A 19235-nucleotide genomic window follows, 5' to 3' on the forward strand; every position below is an offset into this window, starting at 1 on the left:
ACCATTTTGCGCAGTGACGATGGCACTACCACCTGCAAGACAGGTTCATTAGAAAGTCCACTGCCCAGTGGGCATTTACACATTAGGACACCATCTCTAACCACATAACCATGCATGATATCACAGGTTTCAATGTCAATCACTTTGGCAAATAAAGGCAGCTTGTTGCGCATCAATCAGCTGTTTTCGCAGGATCGAAAGCCGGATGACAACGAAAAGTGATCCCCAAAACGAGCAAGAGCAAAGCTCTCGAATGACGTCAACCAGCCACTTTTAAAGGGGCAGGCTGTCGTAATGTCCAATTAGATCACCACACCAATCAGCTGCACCAATCGGCCTATAAGACACACAACAACGGAACAGAAACAAAGAATACACATATTCTGTGCATAGCAGAGCACATCACAAACCAGCAAATGAATGCGTGTGGTCGTCAGGATGACGTCGGATCTGGTTCGCGCGGATGCGTGCGTTAACGTATGTGATTACAAAATAATATAATGCAAGTAAAACGTTTTGACATAAACGCAACTTTATACTGATATCGCTAGACAGCATTTCACCTCGACGAGAAATCCTGTGACGCTTTAATACACTCCTGATATTTACATAACTGGCATAGCCTACTGATTTGAAACAGGCAGAACCTGCCTGGTTCTCTTCATTTCTTACACCAGCCTAGCGCCACTGATTTAAGTCCTCTTTCAATTAGGTCGTCTTCCCTAGGGTAAACTTACTCTTCATCCTGCTGACGTTTACTTGCTACGTGACTTCTCCGCGCGGCATCTGCAGCTGGATCTCAACCACACTTTAAAGACCCGCCCCATTCTACTTCTGATTGGCTAGTTTGTTAGTTTGGTTGAGAGTGAAAGATGTGTTCCTCTCATACTATTTGTAGGCAAACGCATGATTTTTTTTTTAATTCGCAGCCAATGCCACATGCTGGAGATCCGGCACGGTGCCGGAAAACTTTAAGCCCTGTGAATAGTTTTGAAATGGAAATGTTCTTTATGAAATATGAAAGGTTATTGTTAAGTGTAATGATGTGCCGTGAGGCTGTTAGCAATATGTTTTAACACATTTATGTCTAGCCTAAAATCATGAAGTAATATTCCAGGATAAATCAAACAAACAAACTGTTTTGATTTGAAATTGATTCATGCTTATCGACAGACTGTTTAAAAGTGCTGCCATTCGGTTATGTTTGTTATGCTATAATAATATTGTTTGAGTACATTAATCTTAAATCACTATATGGCTTGTGTTAAGAAAGCATATTCCTAATGAATTAAACAGTTTGTCAAATATACAGTTTGAAAGCATGAATGGTCTCTCTCCCTCTCTCTCTCTGTTTATATGCGAGTAACCTATAAATACATGCATGCGTGAATGCCAGGAGGGCTGCGATTTTCGAATAATAATCGAATAGATCCCAGCGATTTTCGAATATCATTTTTGCTTGAAATGCCCATCCCTATTAGAGACATGCAGAGGCTAACATTCACATGTTAACAATAGGCTATTTACCGGGCCCTGTTCTGTTACAAGTACAGGGTTTTTCCTACATTGAAAATTTGGCCGCCAAAACGATTTTTTGTCCTGCCAAAGCCTTATTTGATCTGTAATTGGGTTTTGTGAGTGAAGCAGGCTACTGACGGAGTGACGGAGAGAACGATCACAGCGGCCCACCCACGCACGGGCACTCTCCGTCTTCAGTTCTGTCTTTGCTCTCTCCCTCGCATCAAAATCAACTGATCCTAAAGGTCGGAAGACCAAATCCATGTTTCACGTGGTGCATTCGGAGAATATTTTTGCTGAATTAGCGCTGGGTGTGAATTGCAGTCAAAAAAAAGTTGCCTTATCATCTCTTACAACTTGCGACAAGCATTCCGCACATGCAACTGACATAACTTTAAACAAACAAACAAACAAAAAATCTATCCAGTTTGAAGTGGGTTTTTTTGTGTGTGTTGACAAATCTTTCCTAACAGCCAGGATTCCCAAACAACACGTCCGCTAAAGTCCGATTCGCGACCTAATGACTCCTTTGAGCCGATTCATTATAATGAATGGTTAAAGCAATTGGTCTGCCCGTCAGTGTCTGAATCGGTGTCTAACAAATCATTATTTAGAAGAACATACACATCTGAAATGAGAAAGTAAGTGTGCTTAGGGCTGTGACGGTATGGGATTTTTTCTTACCGCGGTGAAGAAGCAACAAATATCGCGGTTTGGCGGTTAACCGACCCCCCCCCCCCCCCCCCAACCCCACCCCCCCCCAAAAAAAATCACACACTGCAGACGCGATCAAGACCGCATGTAGCTTGTAAATGACAATGGAAATGAATAATCATAAAGCAGTATTCTTTATTAAAAAATAAACAAATTAACATTTATATTAAATTGTAAATATTAATAATTAACTATTAATTAGGTAGTCTTAAGGCCGGCGACACACTGGCTGCGTGGTGTGAGTGTGGCGTTTCTGTTGCGTGTCTTTTTCTATGTCTTTGCACACCAGAAACATCGCTGCTGATGCTAGGTGACATATAATGCCTCGTTTCCACTGAGCAGTACGGTACGGTACGGGACAGAACGGTACGGTTCGGGTCTGTTAACCATGATCTGGCTAGCGTTTCCACTGCCAACAGTACCCTTACTTGATAGGCGTGGTGTTTCGATCGACGTCATTTTCGCGCGAAGAAGAACATAGTAAACTACAATGGATGACATACAGCAGATCTTGTTCTTGCTCCTCGACATGTTTGTCACAAGAAGACAAGCGCCGACATTAGGTTTTTCTCAATATCAAGTACGCAAAGTTTGTAGGCCTACTTGCCATGCGACTCCTACATGGTACATCGCGTTCTTAAAAGCATCACTCAGCTCGCTCTGCTACTCCGGTTATCTCTGTTAACTTACTCTGTATGTAACGTTACATTTTAAGCAACAATAAAACGAAATATGTTATAAAACACCACTCTGCCTCTTTTCGTTTTCGTTTAAATAAATTAAACATTATAGGGACACAAATGTGGTTCATGCGCAACGCATATTGATTATTCACTGCACGTTATACGTTATTCTATTTATAACAAAACGAAATTTAAAACACAACCCTAACGTTACCTCTTTTCGTTTAAAAAAAATAAATAAAATAAACATATTCCAGGCAATATATGCATTTGTACAAATGTTGCAATAAACATCAGTGATAATCTTGTAATAAAAAATGACAAGAAACCATATTTCTTTTTGTAAAATTTCAGTTTTATCAATAATAGCCTATATAAAAGTTTAAGTAAAGTACAAGAAGCTATACAATAAGAAATAAAGCAAACAATTCAGTCAAATATCCAAATGCAGCGCTCTAGTCTAACATTACAAGTAAAGTAATACAAATAACGTTAATATGAAACTAAACTTAGCCCTCAGCCAAAACGATTGACAGGGAACTCATTATATATTCACGAGACCAAAGATCGCCCGTTAGGTCTACACAAAACGAATTATATCTTATGTTTAACCACTACCGTCGGAGTCAGCGACGAACGCCGAGGACTAGCCGAGGAAAGGCTCATCCAGCCGGGAAACATGAGCGCCGAGCGCCCGCTGAACGCATGGATCTCACAACCGGGGAAAAAAATAATCATCTTTATAAATAAACCACTGTTTGCAATGTTAATTGATTAATCGAATTTGTCTTTACATTCGGGTCTTTATATGTGCTTCATTTCCTCCTGATCATCAGAAGAGAAACAACAGAGCTTCAGATCTGAAAATAAAAGCATCTTCTTCCTCATAATTCAAGCAGTCACAATGGTAAGTTTCAATTCAATAAGTAAACATTATTTTCTTTTCTAAACACTCTGGTCCAGCAAATCATCTTCTGCGTGAATTTAACTCAAGTTTTGTGCTGAAATTAGTGATTTTTTGTGTGAAGTGTGTCGTCGTCCTCTGCCTGCTTCATCGGTGTGTTCAAAGCATTCAGGGAGATGTGCCGTCCTTGCTAAAATGATACAGTATTTTGATGACAAGTAAGTCAGTTTATACAGTAGTCAAATGAATTAAAATCAATATTTAGTTTTCAATTAAAATGCATGTATAAGTGTTGAGTTGATGAACATAAAAAGGAACAAGGTAAAAAAATCAACCCAGTCTCTTACTACTGCGTATCTATACCACGAGTTTTCATTTTCATTTGGCGTAGTATTTACACGCCAAAGTCACATTTCGCGTTCATATGGTACGCAAAACCCTCCCGTTAAACTTCTATTGATGTAAAATGCGTATGCATTGCACGCAGAAATGTATTAACGTCATCGTCCCGCCCCTTAATCGTACGAAGATTCACGATTCCATCTCGTGCAGATGCCGAAGGTGCATGCACAAATACGTGTTATTATTTTATTTATTATTATTTTTTTTATTATTATTTTTTTTTGTACAGAAACATAACTCATAATCTCTAATGGGGGCGAATGGTCACATAATTTAATCTATTGATTCGTGACTCGGGCACGTTTATTTCGTTATTTTCGTAATACCAGCACGTTTTTTAAACTAATGTATTTTAAATGGGAAGCGTCTTTCGTGATCACAGCACGATTCTTTCTGCCTATCGGGCTGCAGCAGAGAACCTGTTTAATCAACATTAATTCACGAGATTTTATCTTATCATGGACCATGGTTTATGTATTTTTTTAATGTTATTTTTTCGATCTTATTGCCAGGGAAGCTGGATTGCTTTGCTGTTTAATATTATTTTAAAAATCATATTTTATCAGTAGGAAATCGCGCTGAAGAAGTCTCGTTCCGAACACATCGCGATATTTGGCATCAGTTCACGTACGTGTGCCAGATGTTGGTAAGTAGTAATAAATACGCTGTCCTAACGTGTGTTATAATGTCTTTTCTGTTTGTCGATATTAATAAGATTAGCTCACATTCAGTCACTGCATTATATCTGTCATCGCCACGGAGGCTTTGCGTTTCATTGCTTTCTAATTCTAAACAGGGTGATTAAACACCGTCTGTCACGTGACGTGCTGTTGTATTTGTAGTAGAAGCACAGTAAAAACAACACTTACCATGCTTTTACCACATTAACATTAGTTTTACTGTGATAAGTGTAGTAAAAAGACAGTAATCACAAAACTGACCATGCGTTTACCACACTATTGGTAGTTTTAATGTGATACGTATTGTAAATGTACAGTAACCAAAATACTTACCATGCTTTTATTACAGTAACCCTAATTTTACTGTGATAGGTGTGGTAAAAGGACAGTGACCACAAAACTTACCATGCTTTTACCACAGTAACCCTAATTTTACTGTGATAGGTGTGGTAAAAGGACAGTAACCACAAAACTTACCATGATTTTACCACAGTAACCCTAATTTTACTGTGATAGGTGTGGTAAAAGGACAGTAACCACAAAACTTACCATGCTTCAAACCTCAGTAACCTTAGTTTTACTGTGATTGGTGTAGTACAGGGCAGTAATCAAAAAACTTACCATGCTATTCCCCAGAATTGGTAGTTTTAAAGTGATATTTGTTGTAAATGCATATTAAACACAACACTTGCCATGCTTTTAATGCTTTATAATGTAACATCCAATATTTGTAAGGCAGTACTTTGTCCTTTAAATAATCCTATATATTATTAATTATACATAATGATATTTTCTTTTCTTTTTTTTTTCAGATGAAAAGACCAAAAGGGCCCTTCGGACTCAGTCAGCCCCATATTGTTTGAGGACAAGTAAACGGAGGAGACAGAAAGCTGTATAGGTAAATATTTGCAATGTATGTATTGTTTTTAACCCTAAATCAAATAATGTATCAAGCATTTGTTGTTTCTTAAACCTTTTCTCACAAAACCCATAGCCCAATCAGTATGAACATAGTCTGAAGGTCTTAATAACTCAAAAGATTTAACAAGTTGTCAAATTCTTATGATACTCGTACATATTTGTATACTCCTACATAATCCTGCAGCTTTTACTCCTAGTGCTGTCATTGGCTACTGCCTCAATTCCTGTACGCAATTATCGCGATATTTGTAAATCAGTTGAGCCCCTCCTTGGAAAGTAGTCGGATGTCCCACACACTGTCAGAAAGTTGATATTAATTGCATTGTATTTATTACAATTATTACAAATTGGTCCCCGTCTGTTTATGTTCCAATGATACATGATGTCTCTCTACACCTCATAACCTACCTCTGTTTGCAAGAGTGGAAAAGCTTATCTGACATTATCATGTCACATGACATCAGATACTCAATTATTTTGTCGTAATCAGATCAGTTACACTGCCCTACCCGTTTGCATGTAAATCATTTTCATACGATTATTGCTTGCTATTAAAGACATACTTTTATTCATAGAATTGCCCACATATCAGTGAACTTATAACATAAAAATGCTTTTAACATTTAATTATGCAACACTCTTTACAGAAAAATATCCCACAGTTATGGATAAACTCACAACATCATCATCAAATCCTGTGCCGGGCACATTGGGCGACAAGTGTCCTCCAACGTATTCGATCCGTGGCCAGGTTCTCCACATCTTCCCATGGGACACTGACATTCTTCAGGTCTTTGTGAAACATCTGTCTCCGTGTCTTCCTTGGTCTTCCCTGTCTCCTGCATCCTCCTGGTGGTGTCCTCTTCATCACTGTGTTTGGGTGGTGTTGTTTGGGCATGCGTAGGATGTGTCCAGCGAGGTGAACCCTTTGCTCTGTCTCAGTTTCTGAAAGTCTTCATGTGAAGTCCACTCCTCCTCGTGATCTCTTTGATATATGCAGAACCAATGTTGAAAATAGTGATTTATCTTTTTCCATATTGTTAAAGCATTTTGTTTTCTCTTTCAGCTTCATAAACTGTACTTGATTTCTGCCTAATGCCTTTATAAAAAAGGGTCAGTGCTCATCAGGTGTTTTGCTAAAGGACATATTCATTGCATAGTTACAATAAAAGTGACCAATAATCACAAGGATATAGAATGAAAGTTGAGAATGTAAAATTTTGTGCTTATATTTTTGCCTATTTGTTCTTTAAAGTGAAGAAACAAATGTATTTTCACATGACAAAGTTGAATCTCATCTCTTGGTTTGTAAATATATAACTTCATCATAGCAATTTTTTTAACGTTAATGTATGTGTCACTATAATAGATTGCCCCTGTATCTGGATATTTTTAATTAACTGATTTTTATACTTTTGTGCTGTAGTTTTGGCTCTACATTTGTCTTTAAACAGTTTGACATTAAATATTGGAATATGCTTTCAAAATTGTGTCCATTCATTTGTGCTTTTGTTACATTTATGAATATAATTGATATACCTTTAATATACTATAGTATACATACACTGTAAATGTTAGAAGCACTTTAGAACATGTAATTATCTTTAATTTAAATACTGCAAAACTACCCTGCTGTAGGACATTGCTTAGCAAAAAGTTCATCTTTCAAATGTATGCATCAGTCTAATCAAAAAAGCAAATTTGTATCATTGATCATGTGAACGGAGTATTTTGTTTTTAAATATGAGTTTTATAATTTAATTAGAAGGAATACATGTTTAACAGCCTAAATATACAATATTTAAGGTATCTATCCCTGCAGGCGGAACCAGAAGAGATCTGTCATCATTTACCATAAATGGGCATGTAACTGTGACGCATCTGTTCAGCTGGGTTGTTACTGGCTGTGACTTTATCGCAGAACTCGCTGTGATTGGACAATCGTTTAACACATAAAACGGCGCTTCATGTTACAAAGTATGTTTTGGTGTTATTATTACGTTAGTTATAGATTAAACCAACTATAAAGTGTCTCTATGTTGTGAGAAATTACTCCTTTACCGAGATCCTAACCCTAACCCTAAGCATGTCTGCACATTTCAATGAACTACAGCTCCATGTTCCTGTTCCAGTGATAGAATGACAGAGACATGTGGGTAATGTAGTTTAAAACGTTTAGTAATGAAACAATAAATGTTAAATAATAGATGTTGAGACTTCTTCCTCTGGTTGAGAAAAAGCTACACCACATCAGTGATCACATCTTCTGTTCATGTACTGTAGGGTTCAACTGAACAAACTGTTTAGAGGAGGAAGAAGAACATGAACACGATAGAGACGTACATCGGAAGAGCAAGAAACCAGTTTAGCTGTGATAATGAATCATTATATTCCAACACAATATCAAATTCTGTAGGTGACTGAATATGATTCTCTGGCACTCACAGTTTAAAGCTTCAGCAGATGTGAATGGATCAATATGATGTTAATGTATTTTTAAAGACACATTTTTATTTATCTTGAATCTCACTTGTCTTTATGCTACTTTATCAACTTTATTGATAAAGTGTTGTTTAATAAAGTCCTCCAATTGTGTTGTTTAATAAAGTATGGTGAATATTGTGTATTGAAAGTGGTGTTTGGTACAGTAAATAGAATTTTTTATTTTAGAAATTTTAATTTCTTATTTATTTAGTTTAATTCATAATTTAAAAACAACTACATATAATTAATGACCATGATTATTTTACTTAGGACATAAAAACTTAGATCTGGTTCATGATATTTGGGACAACAATGCAACATAAGTTGCATATACTTGCATGTATGTCACATTTCAGTGAAATAAAGGGAAACTAAATTACAAAAGGCTGCAGTGGGCTATCTTACTATAAACACTTCAAGCATAATTGAAGATGATCCATGTTGATCATTCTAGTACATCTACTACTGCTTTTCAAATGAAAGCATAGACATTACTGATGTCAGGCATATAAGCAGCAATCAGAAGGAGTGAAAAGGAAATTCTGGCACTGTTTTTTTTTGTTGTTTGTTTGTTTGTTTTACTGAATGGTGCATTATCCTTGTGTAATAGTAACAGTGTGTGTAGATCTGTGTAGATTGTAGCCCTTCCACCCCCAGGGGCCCAGCAACGGCCCCCAGAGGAGCAAACAAATGCACATTTCAAATGGCTGTAACTCAAAGTCCGGTTCGTGTATCAAAGAGAAAATCGGCAAGACAACCGCTTATGCTATGTTTAATAAATAATGTTGGCCACAGTTTTCAGACATATATGGAAAGTTGGCATAAAGGTTATTTTTAAAGTGCTCACAGTAAAATATAAAATTTCAGCCTGTCCCTCATATATGTCATAAAGGTTTGCACAATGAAGAAATTTAGATATCCAGTTGTCCATTAAATATATTATTTATTTAACATTTATTGTTTCATTGCTAAACGTTTTAAACTACATTACCCACATGTCTCTGTCATTCTATCACTGGAACAGGAACATGGAGCTGTAGTTCATTGTAATGTGCAGACATGCTTAGGGTTAGGGTTAGGATCTCGGTAAAGGAGTAATTTCTCACAACATAGAGACACTTTATAGTTAACTTAATGTATAACTAACGTAATAATAACACCAAAACATACTTTGTAACATGAAGCGCCGTTTTATATGTGTTAAACGATTGTCCAATCACAGCGAGTTCTGCGATAAAGTCACAGCCAATAACAACCCAGCTGAACAGATGCGTCACAGTTACATGCCCATTTATGGTAAATGATGACAGAACTCTTCTGGTTCCGCCTGCAGGGATAGATACCTTAAATATTGTATATTTAGGCTGTTAAACATGTATTCCTTCTAATTAAATTATAAAACTCATATTTAAAAACAAAATACTCTGTTGTGTAGTTACCATCCAAAAACGAGTTCACATGATCAATGATACAAATTTGCTTTTTTGATTAGACTGATGCATACATTTGAAAGAGGAACTTTTTGCTAAGCAATGTCCTACAGCAGGGTAGTTTTGCAGTATTTAAATTAAAGATAATTACATGTTCTAAAGTGCTTCTAACATTTACAGTGTATGTATGTATAAAGGTATATCAATTATATTCAAATAAATGTAACAAAAGCACAAATGAATGGACACAATTTTGAAAGCATATTCCAATATTTAATGTCAAACTGTTTAAAGACAAATGTAGAGCCAAAACTACAGCACAAAAGTATAAAAATCAGTTAATTAAAAATATCCAGATACAGGGGCAATCTATTATAGTGACACATACATTAACGTTAAAAAAATTGCTATGATAAAGTTATATATTTACAAACCAAGAGATGAGATTCAACTTTGTCATGTGAAAATACATTTGTTTCTTTGCTTTAAAGAACAAACGGGCAAAAATATAAGCACAACATTTTACATTCTCAACTTTCATTCTATATCCTTGTTGTTATTGGTCACTTTTATTGTAACTATGCAATGAATATGTCCAAAACATAACAAATAGCAATAATAGCAAAACACCTGATGAGCACTGACCCTTTTTTATAAAGGCATTAGGCAGACATCAAGTACAGTTTATGAAGCTGAAAGAGAAAACAAAATGCTTTAACAATATGGAAAAAGATAAATCACTATTTTCAACATTGGTTCTGCATATATCAAAGAGATCACGAGGAGGAGTGGACTTCACATGAAGACTTTCAGAAACTGAGACAGAGCAAAGGGTGCACCTCGCTGGACACATCCTACGCATGCCCAAACAACAACACCCAAACACAGTGATGAAGAGGACACCACCAGGAGGATGCAGGAGACAGGGAAGACCAAGGAAGACACGGAGACAGATGTTTCACAAAGACCTGAAGAATGTCAGTGTCCCATGGGAAGATGTGGAGAACCTGGCCACGGATCGAATACGTTGGAGGACACTTGTCGCCCAATGTGCCCGGCACAGGACTTGATGATGATGTTGTGAGTTTATCCATAACTGTGGGATATTTTTCTGTAAAGAGTGTTGCATAATTAAATGTTAAAAGCATTTTTATGTTATAAGTTCACTGATATGTGGGCATTTCTATGAATAAAAGTATGTCTTTAATAGCAAGCAATAATCGTATGAAAATGATTTACATGCAAACGGGTAGGGCAGTGTAACTGATCTGATTACGACAAAATAATTGAGTATCTGATGTCATGTGACATGATAATGTCAGATAAGCTTTTCCACTCTTGCAAACAGAGGTAGGTTATGAGGTGTAGAGAGACATCATGTATCATTGGAACATAAACAGACGGGGACCAATTTGTAATAATTGTAATAAATACAATGCAATTAATATCAACTTTCTGACAGTGTGTGGGACATCCGACTACTTTCCAAGAAGGGGCTCAACTGATTTACAAATATCGCGATAATTGCGTACAGGAATTGAGGCAGTAGCCAATGACAGCACTAGGAGTAAAAGCTGCAGGATTATGTAGGAGTATACAAATATGTACGAGTATCATAAGAATTTGACAACTTGTTAAATCTTTTGAGTTATTAAGACCTTCAGACTATGTTCATACTGATTGGGCTATGGGTTTTGTGAGAAAAGGTTTAAGAAACAACAAATGCTTGATAAATTATTTGATTTAGGGTTAAAAACAATACATACATTGCAAATATTTACCTATACAGCTTTCTGTCTCCTCCGTTTACTTGTCCTCAAACAATATGGGGCTGACTGAGTCCGAAGGGCCCTTTTGGTCTTTTCATCTGAAAAAAAAAAGAAAAGAAAATATCATTATGTATAATTAATAATATATAGGATTATTTAAAGGACAAAGTACTGCCTTACAAATATTGGATGTTACATTATAAAGCATTAAAAGCATGGCAAGTGTTGTGTTTAATATGCATTTACAACAAATATCACTTTAAAACTACCAATTCTGGGGAATAGCATGGCAAGTTTTGTGATTACTGCCCTGTACTACACCAATCACAGTAAAACTAAGGTTACTGAGGTTTAAAGCATGGTAAGTTTTGTGGTTACTGTCCTTTTACCACACCTATCACAGTAAAATTAGGGTTACTGTGGTAAAAGCGTGGTAAGTGTTGTGGTTACTGTCCTTTTACCACACCTATCACAGTAAAATTAGGGTTACTGTGGTAAAAGCATGGTAAGTTTTGTGGTCACTGTCCTTTTACCACACCTATCACAGTAAAATTAGGGTTACTGTAGTAAAAGCATGGTAAGTATTGTGGTTACTGTACATTTACAATACGTATCACATTAAAACTACCAATAGTGTGGTAAACGCATGGTCAGTTTTGTGATTACTGTCTTTTTACTACACTTATCACAGTAAAACTAATGTTAATGTGGTAAAAGCATGGTGTTGTTTTTACTGTGCTTCTACTACAAATACAACAGCACGTCACGTGACAGACGGTGTTTAATCACCCTGTTTAGAATTAGAAAGCAATGAAACGCAAAGCCTCCGTGGCGATGACAGATATAATGCAGTGACTGAATGTGAGCTAATCTTATTAATATCGACAAACAGAAAAGACATTATAACACACGTTAGGACAGCGTATTTATTACTACTTACCAACATCTGGCACACGTGAACTGATGCCAAATATCGCGATGTGTTCGGAACGAGACTTCTTCAGCGCGATTTCCTACTGATAAAATATGATTTTTAAAATATCAATAAACAGCAAAGCAATCCAGCTTCCCTGTCAATAAGATCGAAAAAATAACATTAAAAAAAATACATAAACCATGGTCCATGATAAGATAAAATCTCGTGAATTAATGTTGATTAAACAGGTTCTCTGCTGCAGCCCGATAGGCAGAAAGAATCGTGCTGTGATCACGAAAGACGCTTCCCATTTAAAATACATTAGTTTAAAAAACGTGCTGGTATTACGAAAATAACGAAATAAACGTGCCCGAGTCACGAATCAATAGATTAAATTATGTGACCATTCGCCCCCATTAGAGATTATGAGTTATGTTTCTGTACAAAAAAAATAAAAAAAATAAAAAAAAAATAATAATAAATAAAATAATAACACGTATTTCTGCATGCACCTTCGGCATCTGCACGAGATGGAATCGTGAATCTTCGTACGATTAAGGGGCGGGACGATGACGTTAACTATAATACATTTCTGCGTGCAATGCATACGCATTTTACATCAATAGAAGTTTAACGGGAGGGTTTTGCGTACCATATGAACGCGAAATGTGACTTTGGCGTGTAAATACTACGCCAAATGAAAATGAAAACTCGTGGTATAGATACGCAGTAGTAAGAGACTGGGTTGAATAATATCTTACATTTTAGCCTCATGACAGGCAATGCAGCCAATCACTGCTGTCATTATATCATGTTCTGTGGCTGATGTCATTCTATTATAAAATCCTAAAAAGAGGTAGCAGTTTGGTCATATTAGAGAGTAAATCACACAGAGAAATGTCATAATCCACCTTCAGTGAAATCTGTTGCATGCGGTTTTGTTGTTTGATGGATAAGCGTGTGTTAAGGAAGGGTTGTTTGTAGTCTTTCCCAAACTCGTCTCAGAAGAGACGGTAATTTCAGAAGAGATGACAGAGTGTGAAAGCCAGTCAGATAGTCAAACTAGTCATGCAAGTTTGATCTAGACAGGACACACTCGTATATCAGACAAAATAACCTTAATGTCAATGTCAATGTCAGTTTTATTTCTATAGCACTACTAAACACAACACCAGTTGACCAGTGTGCTTTAAACCAAAAGAAGAATTTTAAAATCCACACGGTATCGTACAGGCAACCAGTGCAAATGACGTAGCACTGGAGTAATATGGTCCCGTTTTCTAGTACCTGTTAGAAGTCTTGCCGCCACATTTTGTACCATCTGTAACCAGGATAATAGACTATACAGTGATATAGTCAAGCCTCGATGTCAGAAATGCAGACATGTCTTTCAAAGTTATTAAAAGATAAAATTGGTTTTACTCTGGCTAAAAGACGGAGCTGGAAAAAGCAGGATTTGACCACTGAGCTTATCTGCTTGTCAAATTTCAGACCATCATCAAACACAACACCCAAGTTCTTTACCCAAGTCTTTGCAGACAGTGTTAGATTACCTAGGGTTATTTGACTAAGAGTATTTGATGAGCCAAACACTATAATTTTGGTTTTATTCTCATTAAAATTAAGAACATTTAGAGATAACCAAGCTTTCACATCAGATATATAGGCCCTCATTTTTTCCAGTCCATCACAATTTGGTTTTAGGGGTAATTAAACTTGAGTGTCGTCCGCATAGCAGTGGAACAACAACCCAAGTTTCCTGAAAATAGACCCTAAAGGAAGCATGTATAGCGAAAAAAGAATTGGAGCTAAAATGGATCCCTGCGGAACACCACAAGACAGAAAAGCAGCCTTTGACGAATATTCCCCAATGTTAATGCTAAACTTCCTATTTGACAAATAAGACCTAAAGCATTCTAAGGCAGGACCTTTGATACCCACCCAATGCTCAGACGAGCAAGAAGAATAGAATGATCTACCGTAACACACATCTGAACTAACGCACATTCTTTCAGGTTACAAAGTAAATTCTGTTGCACAGAAATCAAAACAACTTCTGTTGCTTCATTGTTAAATTAGCTAAAATTGGCATGTTCTGTATCTTTCTGTATGAAGTCTTTAAGAAATCCATAATTGTTACTAGTATATTTGCAATTGTGTTGGACTTACTGATGGACCATTCCTCTGCAGGACTGCAGTAGAGAGGACATTCATTGTCATGGTATTTGACTTCTATATATGCAAACTATAACTGATATGGACTGAATTATATGCAAATGTCAAACAGTTTATTGAACATTCATACAGCCTGCTCTGTTAAAGATTGCAAGTAGTTCATTTGCATGTGGCTGATCACAGAAAGAATATTCTCTGAGTCAGACAGGACCAAACACATCCTCTCTGAAGAGCTCAGAAGCATCTTTCTTCTGAAAATTCATTATGGTAAGTATTTTCATCATGGCTTTTTCTGTTTTGTTGCTTGTGTTCTTTTGTTTATCAGGTTTGTCGTTTTAACTTTAGGCGTCTGGCGCACTGAGGATGTTCATGTTCTGTCTGCTTCATCTGTGTATTCAGTGCGATCAGGAGCAAGTGAACACTAACGTTCTTGTTAAAATGATCCAGTATTTTGATGACAAGTAAGTCTATATTTGCACAATTACAGTAAAATAAGTGAAATGTGTTAATGCTGAATGTGCATGTAGCAAAGTTAAAGGCTCAGGGGAAGGAGGCGGGAACCGGCAAATGTTTAACATAAAGCAGCCCCTCACGGACGACTGCCACACAAACATAAAACACAACATGTTGGTTCCGATAGCCTTGTGGGTAGAACACTGACATATAGCACCCTTGCACTTCGGGCGACCTGAGTTTGAGTCCTGGCTCGTGGACCTTTTCTGATCCCGTCCCCCTCTCTCTCCCAATTTGCTTCTTGTCTACTCACTGTCCTATCATAATAAAGGCAAAAAATAAATCTAAAATAAATAAACCCTCGAGATTACCTCTACTCCTACGGTGGCCGCAGCACCTAGGGGTGAGGACAGATGAGGTGAGAGAAAAGGAGACAGAAGGATGAGGAGAGACAGAGTCGAGAGAGTAAAATAAAAATAAATCTTGGTCCAGTTCCCAAAACGCACTGCCATCCAGTTCCCCACCAGCTGGACGAACTCCTCCACAATCCACAATGTCTGGTGGTGGTGCTGGATAGCCCTCGGTGGACAACCCTCGAACTCCTCCAACACATGGTGAGTGGCAACCAAGCGTGCCGCACAAGTCCTGAAGAGTGAAGCCAAAGCATCTTGATCGCCCCCAGGTGGCTGGTCCCAGTATAGGTCATAAACCCCGCCCACCCCATGAAGTCTAATGGACGCGATGGAAACTAAGCAATCAAATTACACTTCAAATACATTTTTTCCAAAGATATTTTTTGTCCTTTTATGTAGTTTTTAACATGCTGGTGTATGTTAGTGTAAGTGTTTTTTTTGTTTGTTTTTTTTTAAATAAGAATGGTTTTAGTTATTTGGTGGAATAAAAACGGAAATGTGACGTCATGATTGACACCGACATAATGAATGCAGTAAACCGTTTCTGTGGGAGTGAGGACGGGACTGTGATATCAGGCATATCGAGGTCGATGTGGCGCACAGGTGACGCTCATTAGCAATCGCATCGCCGGCCCAGCTCTGTTCCCACGGCTCTCGCCCTGCTTGCCAAACATTTTTTTATTGATTCTGTCTCAGAAACAAGTTTTAGTTTTTGAAAACTGCTATATTTGTGATTTTTGTCTTCTAGGTTACAGCCAAGCAACCATGACAGGCCTTATCAGTATTCTGTAGTCATCAGGGTCCCATATCAACAGTGTACAGAACAGTTTAGTCTTGATTCGGTTTTCAACATGAACGAAATGGAAAATGCCTTCGATGATTTCAAGACTAATGGTCAGCGACGGCTTTGTGAAGTCACCCAAGACTTATTCAGTCTCGCTGCTGCAAAGCCGAGCTGGATCCAAATGGCCAGTTCTTCTGGAAAAACATTGCATTCTAAATATATTCTTATCTATCCTATAGATGCCACATATACATCTCCTCTGGACAAAATTTTGAGAATGCCAAATGATGATCAATGTGTTGTTTTGTATACTTACTACTCACCTTGCATAGAAAAGTGCATTAATGATACAGCTGACACTATTTTGTATGACTTTTCAAACTGGCTAAACACACACAGAACTGGGATTAAGGCTTTAGTTTTCCAAGAGGTCTGGCACAAAGACTGGACTGGTGTCAGAGATCAGTTTGCAAAGATTAATAATCTAGTGCCTCTCTATCGTTGTGTGAAGGAAAATAGCCAAATTAAATGCTATAAGTGTGGAGATGCTGGCAGTGAGACGTTAAATCAAAATTGTGTGTCTTAAAAAAAAAACTATTTAATGTCAATAATCATACTGCATATTTTCAAATCACTGTATTTCTTGCATCTAAATAAACTTGTTTTGTCCATGCATTAAGGGCATAAGATGAAAGATCACTTTGTCTGTGTTCGTCTGAAGAGTTTTGAGTGATTATAATTGTTGCTGCACCTAACTTAATTTCAGAGAGAATCCCACCAGCAAAAATAATACAAACGTTTTTATGGTAAAGATGACAGGATACATAATTTCTCATACAATATGATTGGTTCTTCATATATATAAATCAGCAAACCATTCTGTTACTACTGTAGGTAAAAGGAAATCTGGATTATTACTTAAAATCATGAGTTTATTAATGTAGTTAACTGTCTGGTTTCATTTCCCCTTTTGTTATATTCGGACATGATTCAGACACACACACACTGACTTTGGCCAAAGGACATTTGGGTTTCAAAAGCATATAAATATTAATCCTGCAAGGAAAATAAATGTTAGTTATGATTAATAAAAAAAAAATAAAAAAAAATCCATCACTCTGTATTGATCAAGTCGACACTGAAAGTGACACAATAACAGCCGTGATTGTGTGAAATAGCCTTGATGCTGCTTATATCAGCCAAAGGTTAAAAAACAACTACAGTGAAACACTCGGTGTATTGTTGCTCTTCAGTGAAACTGAGGGTTAATAAAGAGCTACAGATAAATATTAATCTTTCTGATTAGTCTCAATGTCATTCAGGTCTAGTGTGAAAATGTTCAGGAACTGACCTGTGCATTCACTCAATCTCTCAACAGTTAACCAAATGTTTGCAATGTTAATTGATTAATCGAATTTGTCTTTACATTCGGGTCTTTATATGTGCTTCATTTCCTCCTGATCATCAGAAGAGAAACAACAGAGCTTCAGATCTGAAAATAAAAGCATCTTCTTCCTCATAATTCAAGCAGTCACAATGGTAAGTTTCAATTCAATAAGTAAACTTTCTTTTCTAAACACTCTGGTCCTTCAAATCATCTTCTGCATGAATTTAACTCATGTTTTGTGCTGAAATTAGTGATTTTTTTCACTTCAGGCATCACTGAAGTGTGTCGTCGTCCTCTGCCTGCTTCATCTGTGTGTTCAAAGCATTCAGGGAGATGTGCCGTCCTTGCTAAAATGATACAGTATTTTGATGACAAGTAAGTCAGTTTATACAGTAGTCAAATGAATTAAAATCAATATTTAGTTTTCAATTAAAATGCATGTACAAAGTGTTGAGTTGATGAACATAAAAAGGAACAAGGTTAAAAATAAACATTATTTCTTGAAAACTGTGATAATGTCTTATGTCTTCCAGTGTCCAGCCAAAGACAAAGCCTGATGTTCAATATGCAATAGCGATTTTTGTCCCACAGTCTCAGTGCACACAAGAAGGATCTGATATCCAGACTGTGTTCAGCAGGGAGGATGCAGAAAATGTGAAAACTATTCTCACTAGAGGAGAGAAATGTGTGCTCTGCACTCCATCACAAAATGTCATTGCTGCACGACCAACACCAAAACCAGTGGAACATGCTGAGCATTTTCTGCTCTATCCTTTAGGTAATTCTCCAATGGACAAACTTCTAGCAAAGACAGATCAGAATAGCTGTGTAGTTTTCTATTCGTACTCACCTTGTGTGACGAGGTGCATTCAGAGAGATGACAATATTTTGCCAGGTCTTTCAAACTGGAAGAATATCCGAAAAGAGGCAATGAATGTTTTTGTGTTTGAAAAGATCTGGCAGAAGGACACCTGGAGGAAGGATATGGAAAAAGATCTCCTGAAGATTCATGCAGAAGTGCCTCTTTATCGGTGTGACATCAACGATAATGTGATGCAGTGTCAGAATTGTGTGGAGAAAAACACTGGGAAGGTGATTCCTTTCTGTCTGCCTGAAAAGAAATCACTACTTTTCTATTTCCGAAAAATGCTTTTGTCAATGATGAAACGTGCGTGGCGTGTTAATGAATTATTTGAATATCATATCTTTCATTAAACAGTTTTTGCCCTGCAAACATTGATTGGGCTTTGAAATCAGAATTCTTACTCACCAAACATACAGTTTTTTTTTTTTTTTTTTGTCTAATACTGTAAAATGTGATTGAGCTCGTGTCCTTTGTCTATTGCCAATTTATTATGTAGACTTTGCAAACATTAAATTCTGCTCATGGGTCTAGTTATCTAATTTTTTTTTTTTTTTTTTTTTTGCTATTGAGTGAAAGTGTTCACTAAAAAAAAAAAAACACACACATTGGTGTAGGATTTACTTTGAAACAATTTTCACAAATAATTGCAAAGAAATGGCAAGTAACATACTAAATTAGTCCTAAACGTGAAATTTTGAAGTAATTGTAAACTAAGACAGAAATATTTTCTTGTAAAA

General features: G+C 36.8%; 1 protein-coding gene and 3 long non-coding RNA genes across 4 annotated transcripts; 3 read left to right on the forward strand and 1 right to left on the reverse strand.

Moving 5' to 3' along the window:
- The first annotated feature begins 4170 nt into the window (after nucleotides 1–4170).
- On the forward strand, nucleotides 4171–7303 carry LOC311090634. Its single transcript, XR_014607917.1, has 3 exons — nucleotides 4171–4867; nucleotides 5714–5799; nucleotides 6470–7303. It is a non-coding gene; the product is annotated as an uncharacterized lncRNA (long non-coding RNA).
- Nucleotides 7304–9993: 2690 nt separating this feature from the next.
- Nucleotides 9994–13166, reverse strand: LOC311090635. Its single transcript, XR_014607918.1, has 3 exons — nucleotides 12446–13166; nucleotides 11518–11603; nucleotides 9994–10847 (listed from the first exon to the last, which is right to left on the reverse strand). It is a non-coding gene; the product is annotated as an uncharacterized lncRNA (long non-coding RNA).
- Nucleotides 13167–14775: 1609 nt separating this feature from the next.
- LOC311090641 lies at nucleotides 14776–16937 on the forward strand. The gene is made up of 3 exons (XR_014607924.1): nucleotides 14776–14863; nucleotides 14942–15057; nucleotides 16211–16937. It is a non-coding gene; the product is annotated as an uncharacterized lncRNA (long non-coding RNA).
- A 660-nt stretch (nucleotides 16938–17597) lies between these two features.
- On the forward strand, nucleotides 17598–18988 carry LOC311090626 (uncharacterized protein). Its single transcript, XM_084126041.1, has 3 exons — nucleotides 17598–17785; nucleotides 17903–18008; nucleotides 18167–18988. Exons 2-3 carry the CDS (start codon nucleotides 17986–17988, stop codon nucleotides 18846–18848), a joined length of 705 nt encoding a protein of 234 aa, XP_083982167.1. The 5' UTR covers nucleotides 17598–17785; nucleotides 17903–17985; the 3' UTR covers nucleotides 18849–18988.
- Nucleotides 18989–19235: the final 247 nt, after the last annotated feature.

Source organism: Abramis brama, assembly GCF_963993115.1.
Source record: "Abramis brama genome assembly, chromosome: 10".
Classification (NCBI taxonomy): domain Eukaryota; kingdom Metazoa; phylum Chordata; class Actinopteri; order Cypriniformes; family Leuciscidae; genus Abramis; species Abramis brama.

What these genes read in the sequence shown, in the direction of transcription:
- LOC311090626 (XM_084126041.1), top strand. Translation starts at nt 17,986, where the DNA reads ATGATACAGTATTTTGATGACAA. An exon ending in ATACAGTATTTTGATGACAA is followed by an intron (nt 18,009 to 18,166) that starts GTAAGTCAGTTT and finishes TATGTCTTCCAG; the next exon opens with TGTCCAGCCAAAGACAAAGC.